Raw genomic sequence first — 14,675 nt, forward strand, 5'->3', positions numbered from 1 at the left:
CCGAGCTGGCTCCGCCGGACGGCTCCGGGCTGAAGCGGCGGCGGAAGAGCCCCCGGCTCGCGGCGGCGCCGCCGGAGGAGGCCGGGGACGAGGTGGACAGCGCGGCCCTGCAGGGTGAGCGGCGCGGGCGGGCGTAGCGGCCCGCGGTGGATCATGTGGTTGCGGGCGCGCTGGGGCGGCGCGAAGTGAGCCGGGCGGGCGCCATGTGGTTCCCCTCCGGGCGTGTTGGGACGGGACCGCGGGCTCCCGCTGAGCCTGCTGCTCCTGGAATGTTCTCAGGCCGGGGCCCCGTGGGCTTGAGCTGAATTGCCGGCTGTGCCCCTCACCCGTTTCTCGTTTCAGGAGACGAGCATCACTTCGGCACCCCAGACTCCCTGACGCGACCCCCTATAAAGGCGTACCGATCGCCAGGTAGGCTCCAGCTCCCGGGGCTCCCAGAGGGGCGGGAGTGCCCCACGCTCAGGGAAATGTGGTTTGTTGGGTTCGAGCTCCCTGGCAGGTGGTACCGTGGCACATAGGTGAGGAAATCCCGATACATACACGAGGGATGGGAGGAGAAGCCATCCTTTAAAGGATCAGTGGATACAGAGCACGCTGAAACCCTGGTTTTTCCTAGGGCATCACTTGGAACAGTACTTTACCACAGCGTCCAAATTTTACTGACACTGCTTGGTTTTGAAAGGCAGGATTTAAATAAGGGATGCTGAGCTGCAGGAAGTGCATAACTGGGGTTTTTCTTCCTTTGAAACACCAAGGATGCTCTGGGACTTGCTCCTGGACAAGCTGCCACTGTGTGGCACCCACTTGTTGCTTTTGTAGATGAAACCTGTGTCTTTCTCCAAGCTATAGACACATGCTAACTCATTGTAACGTAGTCACACGGCTTTAGCCTGTCATTCCACCAGGAAACTGTGAATAAATTGTACTTCCTTCCTCTTTTCTCTGTTTTGGAGTGAGGCATTGCTCAGGGATGTGTTGAGCTAGCCTGAGACTGTTCTCCATTTCCATCTGTGTTTTTGTCACCAGGATCTGTCTGCCTGTATTCTGCTCCAGAAGCAGAATTTCCAGGAGGCATGGAAAAAAAAAAATCTTATCTTGAGGAAGGTTATGAGTATTTCTCTAGGCAAATACAGAGGTTTGTCTATGAAAAAAGCTCTTGCTCCCACATGGTGGCCAACAGGGTATAATAGGCTCGGTGTTTTAAACGTGGCTGTGCTGCTTCAAGAGGTACAGCTGAGGGTTGGGTTTTTAATTAGATGGCTCTGAAAATGAGGCTCCTCTCCCTCCCACCCTCCCCAGCTCTTAACAGCTGTATTGGATTATAGGCACAACAGGTGTAAAAGTATGATAACAGACTCTTAATTGTTTATATAGAAGCAGAGGATTAGTTTCCCCCCATTTGTAGATGTACAGTATTTTGCTTTTTCCTGCAGAGTTTAGGGGATGGTCTGTGAGGCAGGGAATAAGCAGGCTGGGTTGCTGGGGGAGCATAGTTGTCCTGCTTCCCTGAGAACAGAATGGAAGCAAAACCACACCTCGAGAAACTGGTTCCTGGCTTCTACTGAGAGGTTTTAAATACCAGTTAGGCAACTTGCCTGGGGAGCTGGAAAGCTTTAAGAGCTTTAAGAAGAGCTTGCAGAGTTTAAAGAGCCTAAAACCCCCTGCCTTGAATCAGGGCAGCTTCTAGATCAGTGAGCTGAAGATACATGTTAGCAGTCTCCATGGAAATTGTCTTACATTGTCCTTTCTTTTCTACAACTTCTAAGAAGTCTCTGTAACACAAAGAATAATGATTGATGCCAAGAAGGAAAGAGGAATTAAGAGTAGGGACTGCCTGAGTAGCCCTCTTTAGATTAATACATTTTTTTTGGTCTTCTGGTCACAATTACCAGGGAGATTTTCCTTGTAAAACCTGGGTACATAGTGAAATACTATGGATATGTAGTTTGGCATTCCTGAAAATAATTTGGTGAGGAGCTTTGTGGGAAATCAGTCACTTAAGAGCTTTTTAAGATGGGTTTAAAACATAGGGCCCCATTAAGCGTGTGCAAATACTTAACTGTTTCACCTGTGACTAACCACAGTTCAAAACTTACATCTTTTTCCCATTTTCTGTGGTTTGGATGGGTTTGGTGGTTTTGTTTTTCTCCTTAGTATGTTTGACATTCCCTGGTGTGCTGAAACTGCCAGAACACGTTAGAAAAAGGCTGTTTTCTTAGCTGAAATAACATGACTAAACACTAGGTGGCAAGCTGTGCCTTGCCCTTGGTGAAAGAGCTACAGAAACACACTGAACCCCAGCAGGAACCTGGGCTGTTTAAAGAGTAAAAGGGCCCAGAGTGAATGTTAGAAAATAGTTACCAGTTGTGTTCTTCCCTTTGCTGTTTGCTCTGCTGATGCTTGATAGCTGTGCCACCATCTCTGTTCCCCAACAGCTCTTTATTCTATACCTGAGCTTTTTCTTGTCAGCCTCTTGGTTCTGGGATTGCACTTTATCCTTTCCTGCATTTAGTTTCTCAGCCCTGACCTTTGTTCTGTGATCTCTGATATCCTACAGGGTTTACTCTTTCTAGTTAGGGGCATTAACTAAGCTGGGTTTCACAGCTGAATGACTCTGTAATTTGGCAGACAGCTGAAAGATGTTGGTTTAGATTCTTCCCACCTACCTGAGGGGTGAAATTAGGATGCTGTTATGGATTAGGAGAGAATGAGAGCTAACTAAAGGATGGCTTGGACTCCATTACAAGGGAATTTATTTTCTGTATTTGCTTCTGTTTCTTTTCCCCTTTGCCCATTGCTGCATAAGAAAGACAGCACAATTATTGTTTGTAAGTTGAGTGCCCAAAGCTGTGGGAAAAACTCTCTCCTGGTCTTTACGCTGAATCCCCTTAGTGTAAGGAATTTCTTGGCTCCTAATATTCATGTTTTTAAGCCAAGAACTCCCTTAAATTTTATCTTTTTTAAAGAAGCCTGTGGTGGTGTAGACAGCTGTATTTGTAGTGAACTCAAATTTACCATAAGCATTTCAAGTCTTAGTTGCTTTTTGCTGTATTTTAAGAGAGTAAATTTTGGGAGTTCACAACTTGGAAAATCACTGATTTAGGTCATGGCTGTTCCAAAACCACAACTTGGTCCTTCAGATTTAGGATGTTGCCAATCCTCTTGTTATTCTTTTTTTGCTTCTGACAGGTGGTACTACAGTTTACTTTGAACAGAATCCAGTGAAGGAAAATGCAAAGGCTCATGACAGTAACAAAACTGAGAAACCAAACGTTTCTGCACCATTAAAAGGTAACAGCTTTTATCAGTACTTCTTCCATGGTGTAACAAATGATTGCTTAAATGTATTAAAATGATAATAATTCAGTTCTTTTAGAAAAGGGGGAGTTTTTTAGTGGAAATCTGAATGGATGAAAAAGGGTTTCTTTTAAAAAAAATCAGTGTGTACTCCTGCCTGAGCCAAAGTAAAACTGGTTATAATATGATGATAATCTACTTGGGTGAAAAACCTTAAAGTTCAAGAAGAGGCAGATTTCAACTTTGATAAATGCCCAGCTGTGTGGTTTTTGAAAAGCAAAACAAAAAGAAGAGTAATATCATATCTGCTTCAAAAAGCTTATGGCAGTGGATCTTTGATTGCCCCAGGCAAAGAAAACTAAGTGTTCTTTTTCTAAAGAGGTGAGTTATCTTTGACTTTAGCAGGGGGAATGACTACACAAATAATTTCAAGGTGAGGGAGCACTTGGCTCATTGCTCAGAGATTTTTCTCCATGCGTATTGCAAAAGCAATGGGGAGATACAGTGAAAAAAAAATGGGGTAATTTTTAGCCACAGAAGAAAGTTACATGTCTCTTTAAAAGGAGACATAAGAAGAATGATTTGTCATATTGGCAGAAGCCTTGGGGAGAAGGGCCAAATTAGATAACAGTAGCTTTCTCCAGCTCAGGGGGGGTCCAGGAGGCTGTGCCTATGCTGCAGGCTTGGTTTGGCAGCACAGCATATCCTCCTGCCCTAAAAAGCCTTGAGGATTTCATGGAAAGAGCTAGAAGCATGTATGGCTGGTCTGTCCTATTCTGACCTCTGATGTGGTAACTGAGTTCTTCCACTGGTGCTTTGCTTTCAGAAATAAAGGCTGACTTCCTTGAGAAAAATCAAGAGTGCTACTCAACTTCTGCACCACAGAGTAAGTAAAACAAGGGAACCTAGTCTTTCCCTGTCATTAGATGAAAAGGACAGAGTTATTTTCCTTTCCTCTGCTTCTGGTTTTTCTTGTGCCCTGGGACAGTGTCTGGGAAGATGGGCATGCACTCAGGAGGCAGATTCAAACAGGAACTGGAGAAGACAGCATATTCCAGTCAGAGCCTTTCTATGAGGTTATTCAGCTTGCTGACCACAGCAAATGCTCCACTTTCTCTTTTATTTTTCTTTTTGGAGTTGAGTCATGGGACAGTAAGTGCAGAGCATGGAGTAGAGACATTGTGGGGTAAGCTGAGCAAGGGAACAAAACATTCACCTTTTGGTGGCAGTGAATGTTAGTTTGTACACAAACTTTCCCTTTTATCCTTTCCCTGAGAAGTGGTGGCTTGCTGTGATTGGATTAGTTATCCTGCACTCCTGAAAAGGAGCAGCATTTTTCTTTGCTGGCAAAATCCATTCTGCTCATCTAATGACCAGCTCCCAGTGTTTCAGACTTTTGGGGGCTTTCTTGGATTTGCTGCTTTTTTTTTTTTTTTTTTTCTGTTGGAAGAGTACTTGAAAGAAACCAAAAAAAATGTTCTGAATTCTTAGTAAAATCTTGGTGCTTGTTTCTATCCTCAACAGGTATAGCTATAGATAAATGAAGTTTTGTAAATCAGATTTCATTCTGAAGAACCTGTTTCTTTTTGGTTTTGTTGTTCTGGTTGTTTTTTTGTTTTGTTTTTTTAAACCATGGTGCTATCAGGAAGAGAAGTTCATCATCTGTGGTAGCTGCACATCTGTGAAATGCTTTTGAAAAATAAATTGATGCAGAGAGTTCTATGTTGTCTGGTAGTTCCACTTTTTTATGCCACTCCAGGTGCTGCAGGAGTGCTTATTTGTGTGTAGGGTGAAGAACTTTGGAAGATCACTTAAAACTCTGAAATCTTTAAGCTGGCTGCAGAAGTTAGACTTTCTGAATTAAGCAAGACAAAATTTACTGGGCTTTTGTGCAAATTGTGTTGGAAACAATGCACAATTCTTAGAGTAAGATCTTGTTTTAGACTGTTTATTGAATTATTTTTTCCTTTAGTGTATGAGTTACAGCTGTCACCCAGATATGGAACCTGCTCTGAGCAAACAGAGCTGCATTGTGACGTTTTACAGAATTGAGGTGATTTTGAGCTGTTAACTCTTAGAAGATTGAGATAAGCTTAGCCAGTGACAAGCTCCATGGCTGTGCCCTTTTGGGGTAGGGGGTTGAAATTACAGAATAGGGCAGTTCATTAAGCCAGTTAAGCCCCAGCTTAAACCAGAGCTGCTTTTAGCACCTTCTGCAATTGGCATTCATACAGAAACAAGGTTATGGAGTTTATTTCAGCGTCTTTAAATAACTACTGCAGGGTATGTTTGTTCAATTTATTCTCAATAGTGCCATTGACAGTGTCCTGATTTGGTTATATATTAAAGAGCCTTCAGCTTTGAACCAGTTGCTGTTCAACAAGGAGACATAAATTCTCCTGTCTTTTTAATTAACTGGCTAAATGTAGAAAACACGCTGACCAAAAATTGCACAGTATATATTCATGCTGGTCTCTTGGGAAAGTTGTTCATAACACTTTATGGATAATGCCTCTTGTACTTTGCTGTCTGAGGCCATTTAAATAGACCAAAAGTATATTTTGAAGTTGAAAGCTTGCACTTTTTGCTTTAAAAGCATAATTCATCTCAAGAAACTGACTGCTGATGAAGCAGGCCTCCAACCCAAGCCACATGGAGAAGGAAAAGAAGACTGTGCATGTAACATATTGCTTTGTTTTTTCTGTTTAGGTCTTGCATTATGTTGTTTATCTAGTGTGTCCATTAATTAAGTTTCCATTTTTACGCCTCTCAAATTCTTGAGCAAAATCAGGAAACTTAATTGGGACATGGGATCCTTGTGCAGAAAATAACAGGTTGTTAAGTCTCTTCCATTTTATCACCTTGTGCTTGAAATCGAGTTTTATTTGCATAATTCTTCAAGAGCTGAAAATCTTTGGGGGTGATTTGTGGTAGACTGGGGGCTTGTGCTTTCTAGGCAAGGTTGTGAGGATGGCTTGGGAACTGGCATTTGGCAAAGAGCAGAGACTGAGATTTGCTCTGACAGCTGAGTGAGACTTCTCAGGCTGGTAGTAGTGCTGAAGGTATCATTTTCCTTGGATTCTGTTGAGCACAAGGGGGAGAATGATGTGGAAAGGAACTGAAAACCCTCAACTTGACCCTGCCTCACCTGGGATGAGGTGACAGCCTCACCTTTGCTGCGACTTAGCAGGACTGGGTTTGGTTCAGCAGGGTGCTTTGTTACTCTTCCTGTAAGCCTTGTGGAATTTTGCATGTAAAAGCATAACTAAGAACAGCTTTTTGTTGAAAATAATGCAGTTTGGTGATTTCAGCTCCCTGCTGGAAGATTGGTTCTAATTGTTGTCTTAGTGTTCTTCTCATGTTCCTTTCTTAATCTCTTAACAGGCAGAAGTAAATCTCGGTATCAGTCCAGTACAGAGAAGCAGTCACAGCCTTCAGCCAAAAGTGAGACTTCTGCTTTCACTTCTGTTTCATGCTTGTGTAACATTTAACCATTTTTATGCCTTTCCAAGTATTTCAGTTTCTGGGAGTTGGTGTTAAGCTGAGGGTCCTTGCTAGAACAGGTGATTAGCTTGCTGGGATTGCTTGCTGGGATGTGTGAAGAGAGGGTGTTGTACAATGGATAACATTTTCACCTGAATGTGAGGTCTTTTATCTGTAATGTTTACAAGATTAAAACTGAGGCAGGGCTGGTGGTGGTGTTATTTAACCATTGTTGTGTTGCTGTCCTGATAAAAGTTAGGGTGTAAAAGGGTAACAAAAGGAATGCAGTTCTTCCTGTTTCCTGGAAGATGGGTGTATTTTGTCACTCATTTTACTGGGAACAGAATCCTTTTGCTTGCAGTGCATGAAACAAGTGTTAATTTAACTGTTCATATCAAAATATCTGATGTTTGATGTACACTGTTTGCTGTGTGTACTTTGTGAAGCTCACTGATCCAAAGGCCACAATGTTCTGTGATAGTGTTGACCAACAGTGTTTGAGATGCAACAATTGCTGCAGGAACTATTTTTATCCTAAGGGAATAGGAAAGAGAAATAACACAGAAACCATTCTGGTGCAGCCAGGTTTTCTGTAGGATCCTTTCTGCAGGCCTTATATGTAGGAGAAGCTTTGACCTTTTTCAGAACCGTTTTAAGCTCTTCGTTTGGATTTTATTAAATTGAATGGAATATGATGAACTTTTAAGAGCTCCTTTTTCAGAAGACGGTCTAATTTGGTCTCAGGCCATGAGGGAACATGTAAAAAATTTCCTTTTTTTTAATGTGGTCACTTCACAAAGTGGCTTGAGTTCAAAACTGTGTTCTCTGTTTTGTGGTTTGGTTTTTTTTTTAACTAGATAATCTTTTCTGTGCTTTTCAACAGCTGTACCAGTATTGAGAATGGGATGAGTTCACTGTTTGCTCTTATTTTCCTTTCACTTGTTGACTTCTGATGCCTTTTAAAACATTGTTTTCTTCTTGTTTGCTCCATCTCTCTATAGATGACAGTGAACCACAGAATGGATTTCACAAGATGTGGACTTTGTTACTGGTTCTGTTAATTTGTGTCCCACTGCTTTATGTCCTGTGGAGTGGAATTCAAGGTGGAACCTCCTCAAGGAGAGATGCTGAAATTCTGCAAGAGTTTCGGGCCCGGATGGAGAAACTAAAAAATACTTACCAGAGCCAGGACCCCAGGCTGTGGAGAAAAGCCCGTGTGTCCCTTGAGAAACGTCTTAACTCTTCCCATGTGCATCTGGAGCCTGCTATCCTGCTGCTCACAGCTGGCCAGGAAGCTGAGAAGGCCCTGAGGTGCCTGAGCAATGAGATTGCCAATGCTTTCGCCTCCTCCCAGAACGCCACCACGATCAGCATCGAAGGGGTGGACAAGGCTGTGCTGGACAGTGACATTGTCAAGCTGGAGGTGGACACAGAGCTCAGCTCTGGCTTCAGTGAAGGCAAGAAGGTGGCAGTGGTGCATCGGTTTGAGTCACTGCCTGCAGGCTCCACCTTAATCTTTTACAAGTACTGTGACCATGAAAACGCAGCGTTTAAGGACGTGGCCCTTGTGCTGACGGTTCTCCTGGATGAGCAGTCGCTGAGAAAGAGCCTCACCTTTCAAGAAGTGGAGGAGAAAGTCCGGGATTTCCTCTGGGCAAAGTTCACCAGTTCAGATGTTCCTAGTTCTTACAATGGCATGGACACAGATAAGCTGAGTGGACTGTGGAGCCGGATATCTCACCTTGTGTTGCCTGTTTGGCCTGAAAAAGGCCTCCCTCTAGAGGGGTGCACATAGAAGTTGCTGGAGAGCACTTGGGAAAGGAGGAAGACACAAAATGTGTGTTGCAAGGCAGAACAGGGAAGAACTTAGTGTGGCTGCTGAGCTGAGGCAGCAGCAAACCAGTCCTTTCTGTGCAGAGCCTTTCCACCAGCTGGCAGAGTTGTTTCTGCCAAAGTAACTGGGACTTCTCTAAGTAAACTACAGAGTGTAAGCAAGGAACTTGTTGGTTGTTGGTAAATTGTATTCAGTGATGCATTCAGCCTTGGTGTCCTGGAGGTGAGCATTGCTGTGCCTCAGTTCAGAGTCACTCATCTGCCTCTGAACCTGTGTTGAAGCACTGTTGGCTTTGCTGTGAGGATCCTGCTCTGGTGGTGCATAAAGCTGGTATCACATTTGACAAGGTAACAATGTAAAACTGTCACCTTCATCTCCCAGAATTGCTTACTTTACTTCTAACATAAGAAATAAACTGAAAATGATGATAAAGTGATTAGAGTCTAAGCACAAGCTTCTTCCTGATCCACTGGATCACAACATAGGTGTCAGCTATCTCTGCCCACTTGCAGAAGTAGCAAAATTGCTTGAAAGATCTGTGACCTGTAGAGAACCTTTCAGCAAGCATTTCTTCCTTAAATGAGCCTGCCCCACACGGTTCTGGAGGAAGAGAAAAGGTGAGGTGCAAAGGTTGCTTAAATTCAGTAGTAATGTCAGTTAAATAATTCCTCAGTACCTCTTTGCCTGGCTGCTTGCAGGAGTTCTCTACTCTTTTTCAAAGTTTTGCAAGTCATAAAATTTGGATGGAAATGATAAAATGTCATCCCCGTGTACATACTATGTCCTTTCTAATGTCAGTTAAATAATTCCTCAGTATCTCTTTGCCTGGCTGCTTGCAGTTCTCTACTCTTTTTCAAAGTTTTGCAAGTCATAAAATTTGGATGGAAATGATAAAATGTCATCCCCGTGTACATACTATGTCCTTTCCAAACAAAACTTTAGGAAGATATAGGTTATTTCTCTTTTACTAAGATCATTATTTTTGCATTGAGAGAATCTATTTATTTGTGGTACTTGATATCCTAAAAAAATAACTTTTCTTCATGTATCTGTGTATAGCTGGCTGCTTGCTGTATAAATTTCTGGCAAAGAACAGATTTGCAGAGCATGCTTTTAAAATGTTTTTTAGTCTCTCATGTCAGGAGTTCCTCACAAGAAATACTTGTTTCTATTGTTAAATACTTTGGGTAAAAAAATAAAGAGAATAGCAGCACTTCCATTTCACCATTTCATTGCTGTTACTTCATGCTCTGAGTTATTGGTCCATGTCCATTTGGTTTTATTGAGTATGAAGGAATTTGTGAAGATGCTCTCTTATTAATAATATGTTTTCTTGTAGCAGCTGAGAGATTTGGCCTGAAGCATACAAAAGAGCAGAGTTTGGGAGACACAGAGCTGTGGTCACTTAAACCTGAGGTGGATTTGTTCTAACTATTGAGAGCCAGCAGTGGATAATGCTTCCTATTTTAATGGGCAGAAATAAAACCAGTAAGAAGACATGGAAGTGCTGTTGTTCTGGATGTTTAATAGCTCAGGAAGGAAAAGATGGCATTTACATTTTGAACATTTCACTGGACAAATGCTTTTTATTAACAAAAAAGAGAAAAAAACCAAAACAAACTGTGACTTATTTTCAAATTTGTCCTCATAGCATATTTGTTTGTATATTATGTAAACTATTTTAGTAATGATTCAAAATAAACATACTTGTTTGTTTTATAAATCTGTTTTAAGACTTGCCCACTGAATTTTAAGTGGTCAGACTTTTTTTTTCCCGTGTTTAAATTGCTCATTTCACCTTTGAGCAATTACAGGTGCCTAAAATACAACCTTTTGCAAAATTCAGAACTTTTAAGAAACTTTAGTGGAGTGGTAGATACTGGGATGCAGATGCATGTATTTCATAATATCAGGACTTTTGTCTGACAGGGAAAGTTCCAGGAAATGGCTGTGAATTGTCTTTTACTTGGTGTTCTTGTACTAATTCCCCAGTTCTGATTTCAGCTGGAACTAATGATAAGATATGGTTCACTTGTTTCATTAGCCCAATCCAAGAGTCAGCAGCTGACAAAATGGATGACTTCATCCTTGTTCCACTCCTAGCTGCATGTTCTGTACTTTTGGTGTACAAACCACTGCACTGTGAACTGACTGGAGGGACAGTCTTACTGAAAAGTAACTAAAAAAAAATACCAGAACTGGCCACAAAAAAGAAGACAAAGTTGCAATATGAAGACAGGAGATTGCACACATATACAAATAAAACATATTTGATACAGGTTATTTTCTGTTTATAAAACTTCTCTTCCTTGTAGGTGTTAAAGAGCTGTATTCCTGGTTCACTGGAAACTGAATGTTGTGATAGCCAAAGGAAAATCTTTATTCTTGTTGTGAACTGTAGGGAAAGCCCACAAAGCTCTACTTCCAAATACTTTGTGCTGCTTAGTCTGAAAGAATTAAAAACAAGATTACATAGTCAATTGCCCCTTCCATAGGAGGGGGAGAGGCTCAGGATTGACTGAATGTTGTGCTAGCCAAAGGAAAATCTTTTTTCTTGTTGTTCTGAACTGTGGGGAAAGCCTACAAAGCTGTACTTCCAAATATGTTGTGCTGCTTTAGTCTGAAAGAATTAAAAACAAGATTACATAGTCAATTGCCCCTTCCATAGGAGGGGGAGAGGCTCAGGATTAGAAGACTCTCCCTGCTCTTGAAGCAGCCGGTCCTTCTGTAGCTGTTTGTGGCTTTGTCCTTAAAAGGTTCTCATTAAATATCCACAGGTAGTTAATGCACATCTCATTAAGCAACTCCTACTCTGCCAGAGGTGAAGAGTAATGTCTGTCTGTTCCTCACAGGCAGCTGATTACTATCCTCCTTGTATAATTATTTCATTGCCTGGGGCAAACAGAGCCATTTGATGTTTTCCGAACTGCAAAATAGTTTGGCTCCTTCTAGAGAAATCTCGCTTGTGAAGTTGAAGTGACCCTGGCTGTCAGTAGATCAGGAAATTAGTATGTGACAGAAAAAATGTGGTTTTACAGAGCAAAGACACCAGAATTGGCCTTGAGACCAAGAAGGGGATTTTCCTTCTTCTGTGGCCTTTAGCAAAAAAACTTTTGAGTAGAACTTGATCTTTTGTGGGAGGGCTGAACCAGCTACAAACCAAGCTGCAGACAAGATTTCCAGCACTTTGCAGATTGGACTGGAAATGGTCAAAGTGCTCCTTGGGTTGTGAGCAGATGGAGCTGCAGCTGGTGAGAGCCCTTGCAGGTGGAAGGGGGAGTGTGGCCCCTCTCCTGCTGTCACCTGTGGGCACCTGCGGGATGGAAATGCCTTAACAGCCATGCTGAAGGCAGTGTGAAGGGGACCCAGAGCAAAGCACTGCCCAGCTGGTGATACCTTGTCTCTCACACCCTGCTCTGAGTCATGCTGTGCTGAGTGTGGAGCATGCTAAGCAGGTTTGGAAAAAATAATTAATTCCCCCCCCCCCCCATTTTTTTCCACATCAACAAAATCATACTCCTTCTGCAAATTAAAAAATAAGTTGTGGCTTTCATATCCTTGTTTTTCAAAATTATACTTGTTTTGAACAAGAAGTCCTGCTTGAGCTGAATGCAGAAGGTAGGGTGAGAGCTCCATGTCAAGGCAGGCATAAAATTATTTGTTGTACAGGACACAGCTATATGCACCATCTGCAGTGCAATTGCCAGCATGCTGTATTTAGGGAAAAGAATCTGGTTTTGGAGGGGTGTAACGAAACACGAACAACTTGCCAGATTCTGTGTTAGGACCCTGTGGTACAGTTGGAAAACTGTGGGAAGAAATCTGAAATGATGCCTTTATTTCATAAGAGAACAATTTTCCATGCATTGTTTCTGCTGTCAGATGGACTGCAAAGGCGTAGGAGTGCAGAGCAGGGAGGGGGGGGTGTCCTGTGGTCCTCACAGCTGTCCTGTGTCCTGTTTTATTGTCAGCTCCTGACAGTTGGATTTATAATTGTATGCCTGGAAAATCTCATTCCACGTCCAACAGGTGGAAGCACCCTTCCCCAAATTCCTCCATGGCTCTTGGGAGCCACGTCAGTCAGGGAAAGGGGGGAGGGAGTCTGGGGGCTCTTGGCTGCAGGAGCCAGCTGCCCCTTTCTAATTTTAGAAGGGGTGTGCAAGAACAGTGTGGAGTGGAAAACTTTCCAAACCTCTTTCTTAAAGCTGCAATAAGCGGGCGAGTGAAAGATGAGAAGGTATCTCTTTGCTTTTCACTCACTGAGCGTCCCCATCCAGCGCCGGGGCAGCGCTCGCTGCTGTTCCCTGCCCTCCTCCAGCTGCAGTGTTCCACTCCTCCCACCTGGGGCTGTGTGCAGGTAAACGCTTTTTTTGTTTTATTTCTGAATTTCACCAGGTGACTGCGTTTTCCACGAGAATGTCTTCTTTCTCTCCTCGTGTCGGGTGTTTGCCCATCAGAGCTTTCCACTTCACTGCAAGGGAATCTTTGAAAAAGTTTCACTTTCAGACCAGTTAGGTTCCACTGGCAGCTACAGAGAGCAAAACAGGAGCAAAACCAGAATACAAACACTGCCTTTTAATTGAGTTAATTCCATTGCCTTTAAACCAAATGATTTCCATGTTTGAGAAAATCCTGATGCGATGCCTAGTTTGCCTGGAGATGAGAAGGAGGAGCGTGAAACTAGACTAACTGCTTCCAAGCAGAAAAGAGAAACTATGTTTAAAAGCATAATTAAAGAGGCAGAATATTACCAAAGTGCTGAATAATTTAAATAGGCTGCCAGTCCAGCAATATTAAACAGTAAATTTAGGCAAACACTATGAGATGATGGGGAATGTAATAATTTCATTTGCCCTAGTCTGCAATCAGGGCTCCCATACATTGCAGTAATATTGTTTTCATTGACTGAAATGGGCATTATTATTATTAGTTTCATTTTCCTGCATTTGGGGGCAGCAAGTTTGCTCTTTGAGGACTCAGGAGGGAATTTGGCACTGCTTGCCACTCTTTCCCACTGGACCTGTGCTTGTCTTTCCATGTTCAGTCATTTTTTCCCTTCATCTAGCAAAATAAAGATAATTATAAAATAAAAATAAATTTTAAAAGTGCCCAATGAGCACTTTGACCATTTCCTGTCCAATTTGCAGAGTGCTGGAAATACAAATAATTTCCAAAGGTTTAATCATTGATATCTTGAGCTTACCTCTTCTTTCAAAGAAGATATGCTTGCGCAGGAAAACGTACTCTGTAATTAGTTTGTATATGTAAAAGACCCAAATTAAGGCTACATGAGTATCCTGTAATTGTGATGTGATTAAATTCGGCATTGCCTAAACTCCATAGCTGTAATCTCTCAGTATTTAGGGTGTTTTCCTGTGATGTTCCCATACTGGAATAACTTATATGCAAAATGATGAGCATTTACTAGAGGAGAGGCTATGTACAAATAGGTTAATCCTTTCTAGTGAAGTATAAAAAACCAAAAAAAACCCCCAAAAAAGTAGTTCTGATAGTTACTGTGATCCTTTAGTGTTTGGGTAGATAACTCTCCACCCCCGTGCTCCCCCAAGAAATTTGGCACCAAACAATCACACTAATGACTGAAAACCCGGCTGGGGAAGTTGCAGACAGGCCCTGAAGGGAACATTCCCAAAATAACTGTAGGAAGAAATTCTTTTTTCCTATTCTAATAACTTTCCTTCTTCAGTGGAAATAATTTTGCTATAGCTGGATAATATCTTAGACCTATTTTTGAAGCGTGGGTGGTTTTAATGTATCTTCAGGGTGGAATCTACGCATTAGAAGTCAGTATACTAACAAATTCTTAATTCGTGTTTATAATGAGTGATAAAAGTGAAATGAAGCCCATGGAACTCAGTCATGTCTCTGAAGTTCTGCGAATGTTTATTTAAATTTAAATTTGGGAGAGTGTAATTGGAGACTCTTTCATTTGCAAAAAAAAAAAAAAAAAAAAAAAAAAAAAAAGAAAGAACATAAGAAAGAAAAGCTCTGGGCAGAGCATGTCAGCTAAACATTGTTTTCTAAAGATGACTTAGCTATG

The 14,675-nt window shown here is 42.0% G+C and overlaps 1 protein-coding gene across 1 annotated transcript in view; it reads left to right on the top strand.

The window, feature by feature from the left end:
• LOC121344218 (torsin-1A-interacting protein 1-like) overlaps positions 1 to 9,370 on the top strand; it is a 13,136-nt gene extending 3,766 nt beyond the window's left edge. Inside the window, exons 5-10 of the mRNA XM_041419977.1 lie at positions 6 to 114; positions 343 to 411; positions 3,190 to 3,291; positions 4,124 to 4,183; positions 6,682 to 6,741; positions 7,782 to 9,370. Of these exons, the coding sequence (XP_041275911.1) occupies positions 6 to 114; positions 343 to 411; positions 3,190 to 3,291; positions 4,124 to 4,183; positions 6,682 to 6,741; positions 7,782 to 8,575 (1,194 nt within the window). The 3' untranslated portion in view covers positions 8,576 to 9,370. The remainder of the gene's footprint in view (positions 1 to 5; positions 115 to 342; positions 412 to 3,189; positions 3,292 to 4,123; positions 4,184 to 6,681; positions 6,742 to 7,781) is intronic.
• Positions 9,371 to 14,675: the final 5,305 nt, after the last annotated feature.

This window comes from Onychostruthus taczanowskii, unplaced genomic scaffold (assembly GCF_017590055.1).
Source record: "Onychostruthus taczanowskii isolate IOZ18803 unplaced genomic scaffold, ASM1759005v1 scaffold63, whole genome shotgun sequence".
Lineage (NCBI taxonomy): Eukaryota > Metazoa > Chordata > Aves > Passeriformes > Passeridae > Onychostruthus > Onychostruthus taczanowskii.